This window comes from Chiloscyllium plagiosum, unplaced genomic scaffold (assembly GCF_037043375.1).
Source record: "Chiloscyllium plagiosum isolate Xiang-an unplaced genomic scaffold, Cpla_swu_hap1 HiC_scaffold_36, whole genome shotgun sequence".
Lineage (NCBI taxonomy): Eukaryota > Metazoa > Chordata > Chondrichthyes > Orectolobiformes > Hemiscylliidae > Chiloscyllium > Chiloscyllium plagiosum.
The window spans coordinates 48810915-48834521 of record NW_028270174.1 but is presented as its reverse complement, the minus strand read 5'-3'; the positions used below and the strand labels follow the sequence as shown (position 1 = coordinate 48834521).

Here is a 23607-nt window from a genome sequence, read left to right as displayed (position 1 = left end):
AATGGAATAACCTGCTGGGGAAAGGGTGCAGGATGGTACAATTACGATACTTAAAAGGCATCCAGATGGGTATATGAATAGGAAAGATTTAGAGTTTAGAGGGTTTATGGGGCAAATAGAACAAAGAACATTACAGCACAGGAACAGGTCCTTCAGCCCTCCAAGCCTGCGCTGATCTAGATTCTGTATCTAAACCTGTCGCCTATTTTCTAAGGGTCTGTATCCCTTTGCTCCCTGACCATTCATGTATCTGTCAAGATACATCTTAAATGACGCAATCATTCCCGCCCCTATCACCTCAGCTGGCAACATGTTCCAGGCACCCACCACCCTCTGCACAAAGAATTTTCCACGCATGTCTCCCTTAAACTTTTCCCTCTCACTTTGAACTCGTGACCCTTTGTAATTGAGTCCTCCACTCTGGGGAGAAAGTTTCTTGCTATCCTCCCTGTCTATACTTCTCATGATTTTGAGACTTCAATCAGATCCCCCCTCAACCTTTGTCTTTCTAATGAAAATAATCCTAATCTACTCAACGTCTCTTCATAGCTAGTGCCCTCTATACCAGCAACATCCTGGTGAACCTCCTCTGTGCCCTCTCCAAAGTATCCACATCCTTTTGGTAATGTGACCAGAACTGTATGGAATATTCCAAATGTGGCTGATCCAAAGTGTTATACAACTGTAACATGACCCGCCAACTCTTTTACTCAATACCCCGTCCAATGAAGGAAAGCATGCCATATGCCTTCTTGACCACTTTACTGACCTCTGCCATCTGCCATTTCTCTGCCCAACTCTCCAATCTATCTATGTTCTGCTGCATTCTCTGACAGCCCCCATCAATATCTGATACAATCTTAGTGTCATCTGCAAACTTGCTAATGAGGCAACCTACACCTTCCTCCAAATCATTTATGTATATCACAAACAACAGTGGTCCCAAGATGTGCAGATTAGGTGAACTGGCCATGCTAAATTGCCCACAGTGTTCAGGGATGTGTAGGTTAGATGCATTGATCAGAGGTAAATGTAGGGTAGTGTGGTGGGTTACTCCTCAGAGGGTTTGTGTGGACTTGTTGGGCTGAATGGCCTGTTTCCACACTGCAGGGATTCTATGATTCTCTCATTTTTTCAGAAATTCTTTAAAGCCAATATGTTTGCTCTTCTGCAATCTTTAACACTTTTTTAAGCACACTGTTTTTGCCTTAATGATATGTATGTTCGTTGGAGATCATGTTGTATTTCATTAAAGGCATTTTTACATTTTTACAATCACATTCAATGCAAAATTCTATCATATTATGGACATTACTTCCCAAAAATTCCAATACAGCAAGATTCTTCATTAGTCCTTTCTGTGTAAATGACAACTATGAGCTGTCTGAAATCCAACTGTATATTTTGTTTTATGCATTTGTGAGGTACAGACACTGCTGTCTAGTCAAGCACTCATTGCCTACCCACAATTGTCCATGAGAAAGTGTAAGTGAACTTTCTTCTTGACTTATTACAATCCTTGTGCTGTAGGGACACCCTGAGTGGTTTTGGTCATGAAGTGATGGAATATTGCCCCAGTGGAGGTTTTGTTGGGAGAGAGAATGGTCTAATACTAAGAGGGGAGTTTGTATGTGATTATGTTTCTATGCACTACTACTCTTGTCTTGCTAAGGACTAGAAATCATGAGTTTGGAAGGCATTGTTTCAGGCACCTTGGTAAGTCACTGTTATGCATCGTGTAGATGGTACATACCACTGCCTCTGTGTATTCGAAGTGAGGGCTATGAATGTTTTTGGTGGTGAATATGGTGCTAATCAACCAACTGCTTTGTCCTGAATAGTGTTCAGTTTCTTGTGTGTTGCTGGAGCTGCACCCATCCTGCCAAGTACAGATTAGTGCATCACAGTCCTGAATTGTACCTTATAGACTCTAGGCAAGCTTTCAGCAACTCATGCTGTTATGTCCTGACATAAGAGGATTCACATTGGAATCAGTGGGGATATTTCCCTCAAGTCCCATTAACTTCATTTTTTCTAGGAGATCTTGATGCCTCACTTGGTCAGATACTGCCTTGATATTAAGTACTCTCACCCTAGATTTCAGCTATTTTGGTCCTGTTTCAGCCAACACTGTAATGATATCAGGAGTTGAGTGTCCCTAGCAGAATCCAAACTAACCTAAGTAGAGTGCAGTAAGCATCATCATCTCTTTGTTCTTTACAAATATCTACTACCTTATCTATTTGCATAATATTGTCCATGCCAGACCATTGTTCAGATCAGTTGGAGGCAGTCTGTGAGGGCACAGACCATGAAGACATATCAAAAGAGGCTGAGTGACTCGTAAGGCATGAGGAGAGCAAATGCTTTTCTACTCTCCAAGACTGTCATAGAGTCTCCAAAGAGGACTGGGCAATGCAAGCTTGACAAAAAAGATGCATGAAAGTTTTGATTTCTCACTTCTTGAATGTTCGTGTTTACTTAGTGTAATAATGATTGACATATCTTAAAATGTTTAACTAAGTTGTATGTGGGTGTGGGGTGTGTGTGTGGGGGGGGGGGGGGGGGGTGGTGGTGGTTTGGTGATGAGGTTGCTGGAGCTACCTTCTTTTGTGGGGATCCAGAGCCTTTGACCTGAACTGCCTGCTAGGTTTGGAGGGAGGGCCACATACTACTAACCCTGCAACAGAGCACCTCCTGCCTTCTAATGAAATCCTGCACTGGGACATCATTGACTCATGGAGCTAACCATCTGAAAAATTGCCAGTACCATTAGATTTATCATAAAAGGTACGAGAAAGTCACCAAGTGTGGGAAGGCAATGCATTCCATCCCCTAATTACTCCCTGTGTGAAAAGGTCATTTCTATGCCCTTTTGTTCTTGTTCCTGTTATGAGCAGGAACAAAAACAGCTTCTTCCTATCTGCTTTATCCAGTCTGCTTATGATTTTAAAAAAGTCTATCAAATTTCCTCTCATCCATTTTCAGTTTCTTTTCCTACAAATCCACTACAAAAAATAAGTGGCAGAGGAGTTTTTGTGTAATGTGTAATATGAAGCTTTCATGTCATGTCATATCTGCTTGCTACTATTTCCCATGTTCTCCAAGTATTGTATAAACAAGGAATATTTGGCAATCTGGCCAAATGCTGTTATCAGGAGAGATGATGGTAAAATGCATCTGCAACTCGTGATTAGTTTAGTCCTTACCCTTTTCTTTATGACCATAAACTTCCTCCTTTGCTGCCTGTAATTGTGGTAGATTTATCAGAAAACAAGATGGGAAGGTAATACTTTGTAGGATTAAGAAGACAGAAGGTAATGGCATATTGTAATTTAAAAATATTTAAAAAGTGCCTCTTTTACCAAACATTTGTGCAATTTAGTCTGCAAAAATAACAAAACTCAAATGAAAACTGGTTAGCTGGGTGGTAGAGATGAAGTAAGTGATGCAGTGGTGTAAAGATGATTAATGGAGGAAAGGATTTTCGGCTGCCATGTAGATAGTTGGGAAGTTCCAGATGCTGAGATGGTGCCCCCTCGTTGCACGTTTAACAAAAGAACACTCTGCCGCTTTAAAAGGATGAAACGAGGGATGGAATTTGAGCTGGACAAAAAAAGGAGCTCTGAAGTGTTACTTTGCCTATCCTGTTGAGAATTTGGAATTTATTTACAGCACTGTCTGCAGTCCCAGTCCCAGGGATGATAGAGTTTTCAGTGCCAGTACCACAAGACCTTTAGCTTGTACAAACTTTAAAAAAATTATTTCATAGTTTGTATATTTTTCAAGTCCTGCATTTGTTACCCCTCCTAATTATCTGGGACAGCGTGATTGTGAACCACAGCAGTCCATCTGATATAGGTACACACATCATGCAGATGGGAAAAGTGTTTTTGAGTCAGTGACAATGAAGGAACTGCAAATAATTTCAAGTCAGGATGATACGAGGGGTACTCGCAGATGGTGGTGTTCTATTCTCCACCCTTCTCCTTATAACTGGAAGAGGCTATGGGCCATAGTGAAGTTTGGCAAGTTGCTACATTGTTTAGAGGGTACACACTGCTGCTATGGTGCATTGGTATTGATAGGAGTGAATGTTTATAGTGAGGTGCTTTATACCAGATAGTGTCAAGCTTTTTGAATATTATTGTGGAGTCACACTCGCTCATCTAACTTGTATCCTGAAGACTTTAGGGAGGCAGAATCCAGATTAGAGTAGTGCTGGAAAAGCACAGCAGGTCAGGCAGCATCCGAGGAGCAGGAAAATCGACGTTTCGGGCAAAAGCCCTTCATCAGGAACGAAGGCAGGGAGCCTCCGGGGTGAAGAGATAAATGGGAGGGGTATGGGGCTGGGGAGAAGGTAGCAAAGAGTACAATAGGTAGATGGGGGTGGGGATGAAGGTGATAGGCCAGAGAGGACGGTGGAGCGGATAGGTGGGAAGGAAGATTGGCAGGTGGGACAGGTCATGAGGATGGTACTGAGCTGGAAGGTTGCAACTGGGGTAAGGTGGGGGAAGGGGAAATGAGGAAACTGTTGAAGTCCATATTGATGCCCAGGGGTTGAAGTGTTCCGAGGTGGAAGATGAGGCGTTCTTCCTCCAGGTGTCGGGTGGTGAGGGAGTGGCGGTGGAGGAGGCCAAAGACCTGGATGTCCTCAGCAGAGTGGGAGGCGGAATTGAAATGTTGGGCCCCGAAGCGGTGGGGTTGATTGGTGCGGGTGTCCCAGAGATGTTCCCTAAAGCGCTCTGCGAGAAGTTGTCTAGTGTCCCTAATGTAGAGGAGACCTCATCGGGAGCAACGGATACAATAAATGCATCTGCAACTCGTGATTAGTTTGGTGGATGTACAGGTGAAACTTTGATGGATGTGGAAGGCTCCTTTAGGACCTTGGATGAAGGTTAGGGCGCAGGTTTTGCAATTCCTGCAGTGGCAGGGGAAGGTGCCAGGATGGGAGGGTGGGTTGTTGGGGGGCGTGGACCCGACCAGGTAGTCACAGAGGGAACGGTCTTTGCGGAAAGGGGTGGGGAGAGAAGTATATCCTTGGTGATGGGGTCCATTTGGAGGTGGCGGAAATGTTGGAGGATGATGCAGTTTATGCAAAAGTTGGTAGGATGGAAGGTGAGGCAGAAGATGAGTTACATTCTGTTAATTATTAGTCTCTGACTTGTTCTTATAACTATGTGTTTAAATTATAGAATCCCTACAGTGAACAAGTAGGCCATTCAGTCCTTCAAGTCCACACTGACCCTTTAAAGAGCATTCCACCCAGACCAATCTCCCTACCCTATCCCTGTAACTGTGTATTTCTCATAGCTAATTCACCTAGCTTGCACATCCCTGGACACTATGGGCAATTTAACATGGCCAATCCACCTAACCTGCACGTTTGGACTACAGGAGGAAACCAGAGTGTCCAGAGGAAACCCACACAGATACAGGGAGAATCTACAAACTCCAGACAGTTGACGGAGGGTGGAATTGAACCCAGATCCCTGGTGCTGAGAGGCAGCACTGCTAACCATTGAACCACCATGTTGCCCTAAATGGTTGGTCCATTTCAGTTTCTGGTCAAGGGCAATCTCCAAGATGTTGGTAGTGAGGGATTCAATAATAGTATTGCTATTAAACGTCAAGAGGTAATTAGATTCCTTACAGTGTCGAAACAGGCCCTTCGGCCCAACCAGTCCACACCGACCCTCCAAAGAGTAACTCACCCAGAACAATTTTGCTCTGACTAATACACTTAACACTATGGGCAATTTAGCATGGCCAATTCACCTGACCGGCACATCTTTGGACTGTGGGAGGAAACCGGAGCACCAGGAGGAAACCCATGCGGACAAGGGGAGAATGTGCAAACTCTACACAGTCACCCGAGGCTGGAATTGAACCTGGGACCATGGTGCTGTGAGGCAGCAGTGCTAACCACTGAGCCACCATGCTGCCCTGAGATGGATAATAATTGACCTTATTAGATTTGAACACACCTAAGCAATTTTCCACGTTGTTGAGTAGCTGCCAGTGTCGTAGCTGTTCTGGAACAACATTGTTAAGGCTGTGGCTAGTTCAGGAGCACCAATCAGTACTTTTACCTGAAAGTTGTCAGGGCGCATAGCTGTTTCCAGTGCTTTCAGCTGTTCTTAAAAGCACATGGAGTGAATGGAATTGGCTGTGATGTTGTGTACTACAGGAAGAATTCAAGATGGATCATTCATCCAGTGCTTCTGGCTGAAGATGGTAATAAATGCTTCAGCATTATTGTATGCACATATGTTTTGGCCTCCCTAAACATTACAGACGTGGATATTTGTGAAGCCTTTAGATTACTTACAGTGTGGAAACAGGCCCTTTGGCCCAACAAGTCCACACTGACCCGCCGAAGCGCAACCCCCCCATTCCCCTACATTTACCCCTTTACCTAACACTACGGGCAATTTAGCATGGCCAATTCACCTGACCTGCACATTTTTGGACTGTGGGAGGAAACCCACGCAGACACGGGGAGAATGTGCAAAATCCACACAGCCACCTGAGTCGGGAATTGAACCCAGGTCTTTGGCGCTGTGAGACAGCAGTGCTAACCACTGTGCCACCGTGCCTTCTACCAGTTCCCCTTGTTATAGAGATGTTACTGCATGGAAACAGATTCTCCACTCCACCAGTCTCCAACTTCAACAGATCACCATCTGCCATTTACAGACTTCTAGTGTGATGCCACCACCAAACACATCTTTCCCTCCCTTCCTTAAAAAGGGAAGGAGAACAAACCGAGAATAAAAGACCAGTTAGCCTAAAATCAGTAGTTGGCAAAATCCAAATATAAAAATATTGTAACAGAACATTTTGGACAGCATGATGGGATTGGACAAAGCCAGCAAAGAGTTTATGAAAGGCAAATCATGCTTTACAAATTTACTTGATTGTTTTTAGTAAACTGGATAGGAGAGAACCAGTGGATGTGATTTGATTTGAATTATTGTCACATGTACGTAGGTACAGTGAAATATTTTGTTTTGCAAAAGCAGTACAGGCAGATCCTAACATACAAAGATCATAGGGTGATTGAACAGTGCGAGGAATACAAAGTGCACAAAAAGCAAGATCAACATTAGATTTGAAATTTGAGAAGTCCTTTCAGAAGTCTTATAACAGTGTGAAAATATCTGTTCTTGAATTTTTTGGTACATGTGTTTAAGCTTTTGTAACTTCTGCCTGATGGAAGAGATTGGAAGAAATTATAAACAGAATGGGAAGAGTCTTTGATGATGTTGGCTGCCTTTCCAAGCTGTAGATGGAGTCCATGGATGGAAGATGGCTTGTGTAATAGACTGAGCTGTGTTCACCACTCTCTGTTATTTCTTATGATCCTGGGCAGAGCAGTTGCATCACAGGTTGGAATGGCATCAAGATAGAATGCTTTCTATAGTATATCTGTAAAGGTTGGTGAGAGTCCTTATGGACATGCCAAATTTCTTTAACCGCCTGAGGATGGGGTGTATTTTCATTTTAAGGCGTCTTTGGATGAAGTTCCCCATTGGTAAGTGGGAAAATTTACAACATACGTGATTGGGGCTAAGATATTGGCAGGAATTGAGAATAAACAAACAGAAATCAGAGAACAGGAATAAATTTTCTAAATGCCAGGCAGTAATGTAAGTGGGTTAACATAATGATCCACAAGGATCAGTGCTTGGGCTCAGCTGTTTTCAATAATATATAGAAATGACCTGGATGAAGCAACCAAAAGCGACATTTCTAAGTTCACTACCAAAATCTTAAGTGGGATTGAGAGTTTGTGAGGAGGATTAAAGAAGTCTTCATGATGATTTAGACAAGTTGTGAGTGAGTGGGCAAACACATGGCAGATGCATTGCAGGATGGCTAAAGAGACACTATGTTAAGTACTTAACAAGAACCAGGGTATTATTTAAATGGCGATTGTTAAGAAGTGTGGAATTACACCAGTCAATAAAAATGGATCGAGTCGATAAAATGTGGAGCTGTACAAACACCGCGGAACAAGCAGCATCAGAGGAGCAGGAGAGTCAACCTTTCAGGCAGGATCCTTCATCCTGCCCGAAATGCTGACTCTCCTGCTCCTCTGAAGCTGCTTGACCTGCTGTGTTTTTCCAGCTCGGCATTTTATTGACTTTAACTTTCCAGCATCTGTAGTCCATACTATCTCCAATGAAAGTAGATAGGCAGGTGAAGCAAGGAAATAGAAAGCAAATGGTTCATTGGCTTTTATTGCAAGAGAATTTGAATTCAGAACTAAAGATGTCTGATTGCAGTTATACAGGGCCTTAGTGAGACCACATCTGGAGTTTTGCATGCAGTTTTGGTCTCCCAAACTAAGAAAATGTTTACATTATAGGAGGTTCTCTAGCCTAATACCACGGATGACAAGATTATCAGATGGAATTCAGAAGGATGGGAAGGGAGTCTGATCGAAACATATAAAATCATGATTGGTCTGGACAGACTAGAAACAGGGAGAATGTTTTTCCAGGTTGGTAGTTTAGAACCAGGGGACACTCTCACATTATGGGGTAGATAATTTAGAATTGAGATGAAGAAAAAAATTTTCACTCAAAAAGTAGTAAACGGAGGAATTCTGTTCCACAGAAATGCATGGGGGCCAAGTCATATTGGGATCTGAAGATAATGAGAAAAAAGTTTGCTCATTGCTTAGCCAACATCTCGACAACAGAATCAAAAACAGAAGTTGCTGGAAAAGCTCAGCTGATGTGGCAGCATCTGTTAAAAAAAATCAGATCTAACATTTTGGGTCCAGTTGCCCTTCCTCAGAACTGATGGTAGCTAGGAAAATGTTGGTTTGTGTGCAGAAGATAGGGTGGGGACAGACAAAGGAACCAATAACAATCTGGCTAGGAGAATGAATAGCTGTAAATGGAGATTGTTAGTGGCTAACAACAGGTAATGTGTAATGGCAAAATTTGTGATAAAAAGGCCTGGTGTGGGGGATTGGGGACTAGGACATGGGAATGTTCAGGCCCTAATACTGTTGAAGTTGATGTTGAGTCTGGAGCGCTGCAAGGTCCCTAAGCAGAAAATGAGGTGTTGTTCTTCCAGCTTGTGCTGAGGTTTGCTGGAACTTTGCAGCAAGCCTGAGACAGAGATGTTGGCCAACATTTGTATGCATGTGAATACAGATGCTGTATTTTTAGATATTGTTGCCAAAAAGCAGCATGTAGATGAGAAATAGAAATGGGCCATGGATAAATTCCTGGTGTAGGAGTTCATCACAGGTAAAGGTTTGAGAGTAGGATAATCATTGCAAGTCAAACTCTGGCTATGATCAGATAGGTAAGAGTGTACCAAGTGAGTATACTCTCCCCAGCTGGACAACAGTAGAGAAAAAAAAAGTGATGAACAGTGTCAATGCAGGAGGCGCAATGAGGGGGAAGAAGGGATTGTTGCTCATGTCACAATCAAGTAAGATGCTATTTGTGACTGAGTTTAACACTGTGATAGGAACCTTGGAGAAATTCAAAAATGAATTCCAGGTCTTCTCTGCTCTAAAGAAAAAAAAAATCCAAGCCTGTCTTGCCTCTCCTTATGGCTCAGTTTCTCCATCCGAGGCAGCATCCTGGTGAACCTCCTCTGTACTTCCCTCTAATGAGGTAACCAGAACTGCACACAGTATTCCAGTGACCTAACCAATGATCTCCAACACTACCTCCTTGTTCTTATACTCTGTGCCACAACTGACGAAAGCAGGTGTCCAATATGCTTTCTTGAATGATCATATTTAGAAGCTCCGCCAATTTCAGGGATCTGCAAATAATTTCCCAAGATCCCTCTGTTCCTTGAAACTACCCAGTATCCTGCTATTCATTAAATACCCACTCATCTGGTTTCTTCTTCCAAAGTGTGTCACCTCAAACTTGTAGGGTTAAAGATCATCTGTCACTGGTCTACCCATCTGACTTACCCATCTACACCTTCTTCACTATTAACCACTCAATCAATCTTGATGTCATCTGCAAATTTGCTCAACATGCCCCCTCACCTCAACATTTTCATCGATATCATTTATGTATATACCAAACAATAAAGGTCCCATTACTGATCCTTGTGGTACTCCACTGGACACCAGCCTTTAGTCCATTGAACAGCCTTCTATCACCACCTTTTGTGTCCTATTACTAAGCCAGCTTATGATCCATCTCACCAAGTTTCCCTCATTTCCATGCACTTTAACCTTCTCAATTAGTCTCCCAAGTGGGACCTTGTCAGAAACTTTGCTAAAATGCATATAAACTACATCAACTGAACTCCCTCACTCACACTTGATCACATTTTCAAAAGCCTCAACAAATTCTTTAGGCATGACCTCTCTCTGACAAAGCCAAGCTGACTATCCCTAATTATAGCACGCCTTTCCAAGTGTGTATTAATTCGCTCTTTCAGAATTTTCTCCAATAGTTTCCCTACCACCCACCAGTCTATAATTTCTTGGTTTATCTCGACCACCTTTCTTGAAAAGTGAACCACATTAGCTGACTCCCAGTCGTCTGGTATTTCTCTCACAGCCTGAGTGTGTCAGAGCTCCTGCAATTTCCTGCTTTGCCTCCCAGAGTAGCCTGGGACGCAATTCATCCAGGCCAAGGGATTTGTCCATTTTTAAGCATAACACAGCCTCCAATATCTCCCCATTTCCTTTCGGAATCATATTAATACAAAAAATATTGTACAAATTATATTAACTTTTATTACAGAAATTGAACATTTATAAGTTTTTATTTACAAACCAACAAAATATCAGATTATATCGTAAACAGTTGTTTTAGTGATAAGTAGTAGGTACAAGGCTCCATGATTTATTATTGTTTTCCTATCACTAAAACAATAATCACCAGTTTTGGTGATTAAGGGATGCCCATCTATCCTTTCCTCACAAAAGCTTTGCATTGTTGACAATTTTTTTTTTTTACTTTATATTTCAAAATTAGTTACAATAAGATATAGCTTAAAAATCAGCTCATCAAAACGTACATGAAAGTTGCACTTCATCTTGTATACACTTTGGATAAATGCAAAAAAGGGAATACAATTCAAAAGAAAGGTTATGCTAGACTTTTACTTGGTTGATCAGTATTTAGTGTTAATATGTTTTTGCATTTATTTTCAATGGTACACAGCAATTCAATCAAGATAAATTTTCAACAAAAATGTATCAAAGAATTCATATTCCATAAAGTAACTTACTGATCAATTTTGAAAGAACTTGAATTTGCAGCAGTTTACCAAAAATAATCATATTTGCATTCTCAATGTGATTATTATTGAAATAGTTTTACAATGAAAACTGAATAAACTAAATTAAAGGCCTCATATTTCAATGGAGGTGTTGATTAACTGTCACCAGATGTTTTCCACTAAATACAAATTGAGTCAGCTACATCATTTAAGACCAAATGTTGGACCATTTTATTTTGATTTGATTGACAGTTCAACTGATTTCAATTTATGACAGAAATCAGAATGAAATATAAAGTTAATTGTAAAAACATAATCCTTCACTTTTAGATTTACAGTTGAAAACTTGATTTAAAAAGAACCTCTGGTACAATAATACAATATGCAAGTACATAATTCTGTAGCTCCAGTTTGTGACTGGTTAGTTGATTACATTCCATTATAAGCAGGGCCACCACCTCCTTCAGGTACCACCCAGTTGATATTCTGGCTGGGATCTTTAATATCACACGTCTTGCAGTGAACACAGTTCTGGGCATTAATCTGCAATCTCATCCCATTACCACTTTCCAAAGGAACAAACTCATAAACACCTAAGAGGAGGGGAAAGAAATGATTCATATGACAAATATCCAGAAGGTTAGTGCTATTGGAAGTTGCAACAGTAACATTTGTCGGAACTACAATGCAGAGAAATCTCACAGGCTAACAGAGAAAAACATTACTGCATTTATCTCTTTCATGACTGCATGATGTGTTGAAGCACTTTACAGTGAAGTGTATGATATGCAGCAATTTACACATAACAAGTCACACAAACAGTAAAATGATCCTAACAACAATCTAGTTTTCTGATATGCAAGTCATGACAAAACAGAGAATGCTGCTGTTCTTTGAAATAATATCTTGGTATTTTTAAGCACATGGACAGATGGTTTTTTGGTTTAATATTATATTTAAAATATAGCATTTTTTACTGTGCAAAATTTCAGTGCTGGAAAAGCACTGCTAGTCAGGCAATATCCAAGGAGGGTCCAATCCATCATGAAGGGCTTATGCCTGAAACGTCGACTCTCCTGTTCCTCAGATACTGTCTGACTGGCTGTGCTTTTCCAGCACCATACACTTCGACTCTCATCTCCAGCATCTGCAGTCCTCTTTCTCCTAAAGCTTCAGTATTGTCAGACTAAATCATATGCCCACATTTCTCCAGTGTTCCCAAAAAATGTCTAAATCAGAGAGCTGAGTGTAAATAGCTGAGCAACAGGATCTCATTGACAATAGTCTGTTTACTATTAGTGGGTTACATCAAGTGCCAGCAGGAAAGATACAAAATACAATCACTGAACCTTCCTTCAATTTATAAATCTACTCAAAACAGCAGAATTTCAAAGTTTCTACACATTGCTTATCGCAGACTCGAACACAACTATATCCCATTAGTTTTTTACTTTAAAAACTAAATCTGAAATAGTTTTCTAAATTATATCACTTATTTTAAGAAGTACAAAATCAAAATTCACCTGAGACTGTGGGTTTTGATAGTTGGAACTTGTAGGGTGAAGAAACTCTTTACACTATTCTTACATAAGTAGATAATCCTGTTACGTATAGTACACTTGAGTGTATCATAACCCCTACATATATGTTTTTAAATCAGGTCTCCAAATATCAATTGGAGGAATGGTTGATGGTTCAATTAGTCTCAACAGCTCTCCGATTACAGAAGTACAGTGAAGGGAAATGAAGTACTAATATTTCTACATACGTGATCACACATTCAGTATCCCTAATATGTGCATACTGGGGCAAGCACAAGATTAAATTGGTCACAGTACCTTCATGGATTTATAGTTAATATTCAGAATTCTGCCGGATTTTTCCCTCCCTGGTGGAGCGAGTAATGTTGAGAAAAGTGGGACAATATGGTGAAAATAGTAAGGTTCTTGATGTTCAGAAAACATTTCCCCTCAAGCCTTAAATGGCGACTTCAGAATTTTTCCACTATCTTATTTCTATTCCTGTGCATCTCATTAGCCTCAACTTGCCTTATTTCTATGCCTCTAATTCTGCTCTTTTCCAATGAGAAACTGCAGAGTGCAAATTCATGACATACAAGTCAGATGGATTGCACCTAAATTGGAAGGGGACTAATATACTGGCAGGGAAATTTGCTAGAACTGCTTGGGAGGATTTAAACTAGTAAGGTTGGGGGCTGGGGGGTGGGACCCAGGGAGAGTGAGAGGAAAAAAAAATCAATCTGAGACTGGTACAGTTGAGAACAGAAGCGAGTCAGACAGGCAGAGACAAGGTAGGACTAATAAATTAAACTGCATTTATTTCAATGCAAGGGGCCTAAAAGGGAAGGAAGATGAACTCAGGGCATGGTTAGGAACATGGGACTGGGATATCATAGCAATTACAGAAACATGGCTCAGGGATGGGCAGGACTGACAGCTTGATGTTCCAGGATACAAGTGCTACAGGAAGGACAGAAAGGAAGGGAAGAAAGGAGGGGGAGTGGCATTTTTGATAAGGGATAGCATTACAGCTGTGCTGAGGGAGGATATTCCCGGAAATACATCCAGGGAAGTTATTTGGGTGGAACTGAGAAATAAGAAAGAGATGATCACCTTATTGGGATTGTATTATAGACCCCCCAATAGTCAGAAGGAAATTGAGAAACAAACTTGTAAGGAGATCTCAGCTATCTGTAAGAATAATAGGGTAGTTATGGTAGGGGATTTTAACTTACCAAACATAGACTGGGACTGCCATAGTGTTAAAGGTTTAGATGGAGAGAAATTTGTTAAATGCGTACAAGACAATTTTCTGATTCAGTATGTGGACGTACCTACTAGAGAAGGTGCAAAACTTGACCTACTCTTGGGAAATAAGGCAGGGCAGGTGACGGAGGTGTCAGTGGGGGAGCACATTGGAGCCATCGACCATAATTCTATTAGATTTAAAATAGTGACGGAAAAGGATAGACCAGATCTAAAAGTTGAAGTTCTAAATTGGAGAAAGGCCAATTTTGTCGGTATTAGGCAAGAACTTTTGAAAGCTGATTGGACGCAGATGTTCGCAGGTAAAGGGACGGCTGGAAAATGCGAAGCCTTCAGAAAAGAGATAACAAGAATCCAGAGAAAGTATATTCCTGTCAGGGTGAAAGGAAAGGCTGGTAGATATAGGTTGACTAAAGAAATGGAGAGTTTGGTTAAGAAAAAGAAGGAAGCATATGTCAGGTATAGACAGGATAGATTGAGTGAATCCTGAGAAGAATATAAAGGAAGTAGGAGTATACTTAAGAGGGAAATTAGGAGGGCAAAAAGGGGACATGAGATAGTCTTGGCAAATAGAATTAAGGAGAATCCAAAGGGTTTTTACCCTTTTGTCCTTAATATATTTGTAAATAGGGCCCCTCAAAGATCAGCAAGGCGGTCTTTGTGAGGAGCCACAGAAAATGGGGGAGATACTAAATGAATAGTTTGCATCAGTATTTACTGTGAAAAAGAATATGGAAGATATAGACTGTAGGGAAATAGATGGTGACATCTTGCAAAATGTCCAGATTACAGAGGAGGAAATGCTGGATGTCTTGAAACGGGGAAAGGTGGATAAATCCCCAGGACCTGATCAGATGTACCCGAGAACTCTGTGGAAAGCCAGAGAAGTGATTGCTGGGCCTCTTGCTGAGATATTTGTATCATCGATGGTCACAGTTGAGGTGCCGGAAGACTGGAGGTTGGCAAACATGGTGCCACTATTTAAGAAGGGGGGTAAAAACAAGCCAGGTGACCGGTGAGCCTGACCTCTGTGGTGGGCAAGTTGTTGGAGGGAATCCTAAGGGACAGGATATACATGTCTTTGGAAAGGCAAGGACTGATTAGGGATAGTCAACATGGCTTTGTGTGTGGGAAATCATGTCTCACAAACTTGATTGGGTTTTTTGAAGAAGTAACAAAGAGGATTGATGAGGGCAGAGCGGTAGATGTGATCTATATGGACTTCAGTAAGGCATTCAACAAGGTTCCCCATGGGAGTCTGATTAGCAAGATTAGATCTCATGGAATACAGGGAGAACTAGCCATTTGGATGCAGAACTGGCTCAAAGGTAGAAGACAGAGGGTGGTGGTGGAGGGTTGTTTTTCAGACTGGAGGCCTGTGACGATTGGAGTGCCGCAAGGTTCGGTGCTGGGTCCTCCACCTTTTGTTATTTACATAAATGATTTGGATGTGAGCATAAGAGGTACAGTTAGTAAGTTTGCAGATGACAGCAAAATTGGAGGTGTATGGACAGCAAAGACCTCAGAGTACAACAGGATCTGGACCAGATGGGCCAATGGGCTGAGAAGTGGCAGATGGAGTTTAATTCAGATATATGAGAGGTGCTACATTTTGGGAAAGCAAATCTTAGCATGGTAAGGTCCTAGGGAGTGCTGCTGAACAAAGGGACCTTGGAGTGCAGGTTCATAGCTCCTTGAAAGTGGAGTCGCAGGTAGATAAGATAGTGAAGGCGGCGTTTGGTATGCTTTCCTTTATTGGTCAGAGTATTGAGTACAGGAGTTGGGAAGTCATGTTACGGCTGTACAGGACATTGGTTAGGCCGCTGTTGGAATATTGTGTGCAATTCTGGTCTCCTTCCTATCAGAAAGATGTTGTGAAACTTGAAAGGGTTCAGAAAAGATTTACAAGGATGTTGCCAGGGTTGGAGGATTTGAGCTATAGGGAGAGCCTGAACAGGCTGGGGCTGTTTTCCCTGGAGCGTCGGAGGCTGAGGGGTGACCTTATAGAGGTTTACAAAGTTATGAGGGGCAGGAATAGGATAAATAGGCAAAGTCTTTTCCCAGGGGTCAGGGAGTCCAGAACTAGGGGGCATAGGTTTAGGGTGAGAGGGGAAAGATATAAAAGAGACCTAAGGGGCAACTTTTTCACGCAGACGGTGGTACGTGTATGGAATGAGCTGCCAGAGGAAGTGGTGGAGGCTGGTACAATTGCAACTTTTAAGAGGCATCTGGATGGGTGTATGAATAGGAAGGGTTTGGAGGGATATGGGCCAGGTGCTGGCAGGTAGGACGAGATTGGGTTGGGATATCTGGTCAGCATGGACGGGTTGGACCGAAGAGGCTGTTTCCATGCTGTACATCTCTATGACTATGACTTTATGAGGCTACGATTGGCTGCAGCCTGCTAAATTCTCATCTTGGCTTTCATGCAACTGCCTCTTTTGACTAATATCCCTGTATGTTCCATGGCCACCATTTTTATTAACCCTTCAACCACTAAATCAAAGTCTTTATTGATGGAATTCTGGTTAGAATGCCATGCCTCTAAGAATTCTCATGTGTGTGTCTTTGTTTCACCTGTGACACCTTAAATCAAAGACATATCAGAAATGGCTTCCAGACTACTCAGACCCCTTGGCATCATGGTAGCTCACAAACCTACCAACACAATTGAATAGCGACTCATGAACCTAAAGGATCCATTAGATACCACCAGCAAAACTATCATTTACAAGATACCTTGCAAGAACTGTAAAAATAAAAAAACTACATTGGACAAACAAGCAGGAAACTTGCCCCCCGGGTACATAAACACCAACTGGCTACCAAAAGACACGACCCACTATCGCTAGTTTCTATACATACAGACAAAGAAGACAGTACTTTGATTGGGACAACACATACATCCTAGGACAGGTGAAACAAAGACAGGCATGAGAATTCTTAGAGGCATAGCATTCTAACCAGAACCCCATCAATAAAGACATAGGATTTAAATCAATCTACTTTCCCTTGGTAAAATAAATCAGGAATGATATCACCCACCTTAAGAAGGCAAGACCTATAAATAGCGAGGCGGGACATACCACCAGCGCTTCACCAGAGACTCTGATGACGTTGCCTAGTATGGTGATGGAACGTCCGAGAACAAACCTTCAAGCTCAGCGAGCTAACTTACATACTTACAAATGGCAATGTATGAAATTCAAAGGGACCAGACTTGAGCAGAATGAGGGGGCACTACCATCAGCCATTGCCAGATGGTCAAGGGACTTATCTCAATCCTGTCTGGGGCTACATGGCCATGTCTGGAAAGAACAGGGTCCTGAGTATTGTTACATGTAGCTTTAAGTATACATAAGTGTGCCACACTATGAGCATCACTGACTATCCTAATCTAGTTGTCAGCCTAACCATTGCACGTTCAGGATTAACCAACAAATGTTGTCAAAGTGCAGCTCTGTTTAAAGTCAAACACAGCACTGAAAGTTTTGCCAGCATGGGCTGGTTGAGTAGTCAGTTCTTTGCTTGTTGTGAACAGCAAAGGGATACGCCGTTTGATACGATCCATCAGTCTTTGGGATGTACGACCTACCACCCTGCTTCACACCAACATTGAAAAATCATATTACATTATGTGGGCGGCACGGTGGCACAGTGGTTAGCACAGCTGCCTCACAGCGCCAGAAACCCGGGTTCAATTCCCGCCTCAGGGGACTGACTGTGTGGAGTTTGCATATTCTCCCTGTGTCTGCGTGGGTTTCCTCCGGGTGCTCCAGTTTCCTCCCACGGTCCAAAGATGTGCAGGTCAGGTGAATTGGCCATGCTAAATTGCCGTAGTGTTAGGTAAGGGGTAAATGTAGGGGTATGGGTGGGTTGCGCTTCGGCGGGTCAGTGTGGACTTGTTGGGCCGAAGGGCCTGTTTCCACACTGTAAGTAATCTAATCTAATCTAATTACTTATTTGACTTAGCAAATATATAGCATTACTCATAGGCACAAAATCTTTTGACTTGATGTCTGTATCACAGCCTCCGCCAGTGGTCCCCAGCATCACAATTCAATTCAGTCTTCGTAATATCAAGAAATGGAGGCACTGGATACTTCAAAAGCTATTGGACCTGATAACTCTTCAGTCCTATTGCCAGAATGCGGTGTTCCAGAACTTGGCTCCCCTAATCAAAATGCTCCAGTACAGTTATAACACTGGCATCTACCCACCAATGTGGAAAATTGCCCAGGTATGTGCTATTCACAAAAAGCAGGACAAATCCAACCTGGGCAATTACCATCTCATTTGTCATAATCATTAATAGAGTGATGACATATGTAATCAACAGTACTAGCAAGCAGCACCTGCTCACTAATGCCCAGTTTGGGGTCCCCCAGCGCCACTCACCTCCTAACCTCAGCCTTGATTCAAACATGGACAAACAAGCTGAGAGAGACAGCCTTTGACATGAAGCAGCCAAGGTAAAACTGGAATCAATGGGAATCAGCAGGCAAATTCTCTGCTGGTTGGAGTCATACCTGGTACATAGATCAGTTGTTGTGCTGTTGGAGGTCAGTCATTTCAGTTGTAGGACATCGCTCCAGGAGTTCCTTAAGGTGGTATCCTAGGCTCAACCATCTCCAGCTGCTTCATCAATAACTTGCCCTCCATCATAAAGGTTAGAAGTGGGGATTTTCACTGAGGACTGCACAATGTTCATCATCATCCGTGACTCCTCAGATAATGAAGCAGTCCATGTTTAAATGCAAACAAGACCTAGACAATATTCGCAGTCAGGCTGACAAGTGGCAGATAACATTCGCACCGTGCAAATGCCAGGTAATGAAGATCTCCAAGAAGAGACAATCTAACCACCATCCCTTGACATTCAATAGTGTTGCCATCATTGAATTCCCTATCAATATCCTGAGGGTTACCATTGACCAGAAAACCAAATGGAATCACCATATAAATACAGTGGTTACTAGAAAACATCACAGGCTCAGAATAGTGTGGTGACTAACTCACCTCCTGAATCCCCAAAGCATGTCAATCATCTACAAAACACAAGTCAGCAGTGTGATGGAATATTCCCACTTCCCAGGATGGGTGCAGCTCAACACCACAAAAAAATCATCCAGGACAAATCAGCCCACTTAGTTGGCACCACATCCTCAAACATCTGTTCCCCCACCACTGATGCACGATAGTGGCAGTGTGTACCACCTACAAAGTGCACTGCAGAAGTTCAAAGATCCTTAGACAGCACTTTCTATACCCATGGCCACTTCAATCTGAAAGGACAAGGGCAGCAAATACATGGGAAAACCACCAACTGCAAGATCCCATCCAAGCCACTCGCCACCTTGAGTTGAAAATAGGTTGTCATCCCTTCACTGTCGCTTGGTTAAAATTCTGGAATTCTCGCCCTAAGGGCATTGCGGATCTACTTACAGCACACGGAGTGCAGCAGTTCAAAAATTCAGCTCACTTCCATCAACTCAAGACCAACTAGGGGTGAGCAATAAACCTGGCCAGCCAGCGATACCCAAGTCCCATGAGCAAATTTTGAAAAGGTATCTTTGTAGAATTAATGCAATAAACCATGACACTTCACCTTAGAATGAGATATCGATGTTAGGTTAGCATAGACTGGTTGGACCAAGAGGCCTGTTTCTGTGCTATATGACTCGATGTAATTTTCTTTCCACATGTCAAAAGTCTGACTACTTATTTTATACTTGTCGTATAAGCTGACCAATAATTTTGGGACGATTTTTGCATGCTTCAAAAGTCAATACAATCACAGATTTCCAGTACTTACGTGTACTTCATGTCGAAAAATAAAAACCCAAAATAAAAGGAATATGGGTATTAATTTCAAAAGTTTGGTTTTTCAAAAGGTTTCAGCTATAAAAGTAATCGATTTAACAATTATAAACCATTCAGATTATGAAGTAAGACTTTGTCCAAATTTTTATATCTGAAAAAAAAAATTAAAAAACTAACTGAAATAAAGCATGATACTAAAAGTACCTGCAGGACAGAATCTTTGTTCTGGTCCATCAAACTGAGCCAAATTTCTTTTTACTGGTATACTATCATCCAGTAGAGTCAAGTGTGGTGGCTGATCATCTGCATGATTAGTTCCACTAAGGGCCACAGAAGATAGAAGATCAAAGCTGATTTTTCCATCTGGCTTAGGGTATTCAATGGGTGTGCAATCCTTGGCTGGTTTTAACTGAGAATAATCTGCACCTGAAATTTGACAGAAATATTTTATAGACAAACATTACGTAATCCTAGCTCATTCCAAGTTAAAACTTCTATTTCAGTGAGATCAGATCATCTGATACCCTTTCATTTCTGTCTAAAAGTCAGCTCCTAACTCAGTAGAATCAAGTACTATATTTCAGCACAACGGCAGATTCAATGTGACACTGAGAAAAGACCATATTGGAGATCAGGATCGGCCAGATGTTGGAGAGAAGAGCTCAGGTGCAAGTTGAGATCTACGGTGTGTGAATATTGAGTCTGGAGAGCCAGATTGAATGACAAAAAATTACTTCTCACATGAAAATTTAGCTCTGGAAGAGAAAAAAAGATTTAGGACCTCCCAATAGGTAGGTCAGAAGCTGCTTAAATTAAATCCAAACTGAATAACTCAAGTTATGACTTTAGTAACATGCTATTAATCGAGTTTTATCATTTTCCATTTCATCTTGATTTTCTTACAGTACATGAAAATCCATTCATTTCACAGTTAAAGGAAATGAACATTTTTATTATTTTGTTATCATGGCACTTTCTTTGATTTTGTCAGGGATTACCTTTTGGTTTCAGACTTTGCTTGGATTGGAACATTTAAGTTAAGAACCAAACTGCTCTGTAAGGAATAATTCAAAAACTCACTCTATGCATGCATTAGGAGGATATTAAAGAAATAAGAAACTCAGAGTTGGGCTGATGACCACAAGTTCAGTAATTAAACTAGGGTGTGGGGTTTCAATGCAAGCTACCATTCATGTCTCGAGTGTCTGCGCAAACAATCTCAGTGATTGAATCAACAAATGCAGTCCATTTTCTTAACTGTACCACATGCCATGAACACAACCATGCAATATACAGATAATCAACTCCAGATGGTGGCTTTATTTTCCTAATATTCCTGTAGTTTTATGATTCATTGGGATTGCAATGAGTAAAATGCAAAGAGCAACATTCAGAGAGAGTTACAGTCACATAGCAAGGTCGGATGTTTATAATGAAATTATTATTCAATTATGCAACTGACAAGTAACCAAAAGGTGCATCTTAAAGATAAAGGATTTATTTGAAAAGTATAAGCTTCCTCAATGCTCTGTGACAGTTCACTAGTTTCTACCTGAATACAAATTTACAGATGGTTTCTGGAATAGTGAACCTAATTTCGAAGTAAAATGATGACTACAACATAATCTATGTCATTAGCACGACTGAGCAAAACTAAGTCACCTTTGTGTTTCAGTGTCCAGGGCTCCAATCCTCGAAATATCCAGTAAAATATTCCAGTGTAAATCATTCCACCATAAACACCAAATGGTCCATGGCAGGAGGGTCGGATATTCCTCACAGAATGGAGTTCCTTCCAAATCCAAGAGTTTCTAATGTCCATGTCATATTCTGGTACATGAAGGCCTGAGTTCAGAAAAAACACTTACTTCAGGTTTCAGAAAATAATTTGACTTTTACTCAATTAAAAAAAAAAATTAAGTTGACAACTTGAAGAGTTTGTAGCAATAAATTAGATTAATCACTTTACAATTGACATAACGTCTACAATCGAACTTTACACATTCTTCCTCTTTTACACAAACTGCAAGGAAGTTTTGTCAAGGAAATTTCAATCAAAAGCTATCAGATCCATACCCTGAGTCACAGGTTGGTGATTATCTTCGATTAGTTTATTAAAGATGGTATCTGCAGCAATCATTCCACTCTTCATAGCAGTGTGTGTGCCTTTAATTTTAGGGACATTCAACAATCCTGGGCTGCAGCCAACCAGCAGACCACCAGGGAAGGACATTCTGGGTATAGACTGTGGAATAATGTTACTTTAGTCATAAATTTCTTAAATACTACATTAATAACAAAATAAAAAAAAACTATATATCTGGCAATGTTAATAACAATATAGCAACATTACAAAAATGGTTTGGTTTTTCTGGGGTTGCAACAACTGAACTCATTATAGCTGTGGTCCAAACATAGAAACATGAACAAAAACAAAAGAGTTGAACCCAAGGTTGAGATGGCTGACTGCTCTGTACATCAACATTTGAGAATATGGAATCAAGGAATCCTAGCAAAACTGAACTCATTGGGAATCAGGAGGAAAGCTTTTCACTGGTTGCACTCATATCTAGCACACGTTCCACTTTGTCTTGGAATCCATGAGCTTTCACATTCTTGATCAGTCTGCCATGAGGGACCTGATCAAAGCCTTTCTAAATCCCATGTAGATCATATCAAATAAATTACTCTCATCAACACTTCTGATTACTTCCTCAAAAAATTCAAACACATTTATCAAATACTATCTCTTAACAAATCTATGCTGACCATCCCTGATTAATCAGTGTCTCTCCAAGTGCATATTGTATCTTGTTTTGTCAGATTTGTTTCTAATAACTTCCAGACCATCAAGGTTGGACTCCCCAGCTAGTAATTTTCCTGGTCTATCCCCAAATTATTTATCATTAAATCAACTACTTAGCTATGTCAACTGTTCCATTGAGAAATACAATCTGCTAGCAATAAAGGTCAATCTGTCCAGAAAATTATGCACAGTGTAGATATTGGATTGTCGCAATACCTGTAAACCACCCTCATTTAAGGCACGGGCTCCATAAGCAATCCTTTTTCCACCTTCTAAGGTCGGTGCTACTGAAGGATGGTGCTTCCATCTCTGGAATTCTTTAAATGGATTCAAATATGGATTTTGATAATCCAAACCCACCTACAGGGCAAATCAAACAATCATCAATGATAAAAATCCATACCTTAACAAGTTTAGGCATAGACAGGCATGGAAAAAAAAATCACTGGAATTTACTGGAAGTGATACATATAACAGAAATAAATTTAACTGAGGACACCTACCTACTCAATAGGCACTTAAGAATACACATTGGCATTTACTGCAAATAAATATTGCAATAGCAACCACACAATGATAATTTTCACACAAATGACAAATTCAATTCTTCCCTGTGTGAAATTATGTTTTTCTGAGCTTTAAATATAACATTTATGTCCATGATATAAATAAATCATCATTTTTCCAGTTGAAGGGGATCCAATCAAAGATTACAAACCAATACCTCAGGATTGCCTATGGATAATTATCTAAGGTCAGGTAATTTATATAGGTAGGAAAAAGATTCGGGAGGATTCAAAAATCAATAAATTCAGAGATGGGGGCAATTGAGAAATTGATCGGGGATTGATATCTCTGAGATGAGACCATGGGATGGAAGTAGGAATGGTTAAGGATGGCTAGCACATTGCTTGCAAATGATACTTCTTTCATATTTTGTAGGGAAATGTGGATTCCTGTTGGTCTGTT

General features: G+C 41.0%; 1 protein-coding gene across 1 annotated transcript in view; it reads right to left on the bottom strand.

Annotated features, from left to right (window-relative positions):
• Positions 1-10712: 10712 nt before the first annotated feature.
• etfdh (electron transfer flavoprotein dehydrogenase) overlaps positions 10713-23607 on the bottom strand; it is a 61134-nt gene continuing 48239 nt past the window's right edge. The window contains exons 9-13 of the mRNA XM_043674006.2: positions 22855-22998; positions 21909-22077; positions 21495-21677; positions 20037-20258; positions 10713-11816 (exon numbers count right to left, since the gene is read on the bottom strand). Of these exons, the coding sequence (XP_043529941.2) occupies positions 11653-11816; positions 20037-20258; positions 21495-21677; positions 21909-22077; positions 22855-22998 (882 nt within the window). The 3' untranslated portion in view covers positions 10713-11652. The remainder of the gene's footprint in view (positions 11817-20036; positions 20259-21494; positions 21678-21908; positions 22078-22854; positions 22999-23607) is intronic.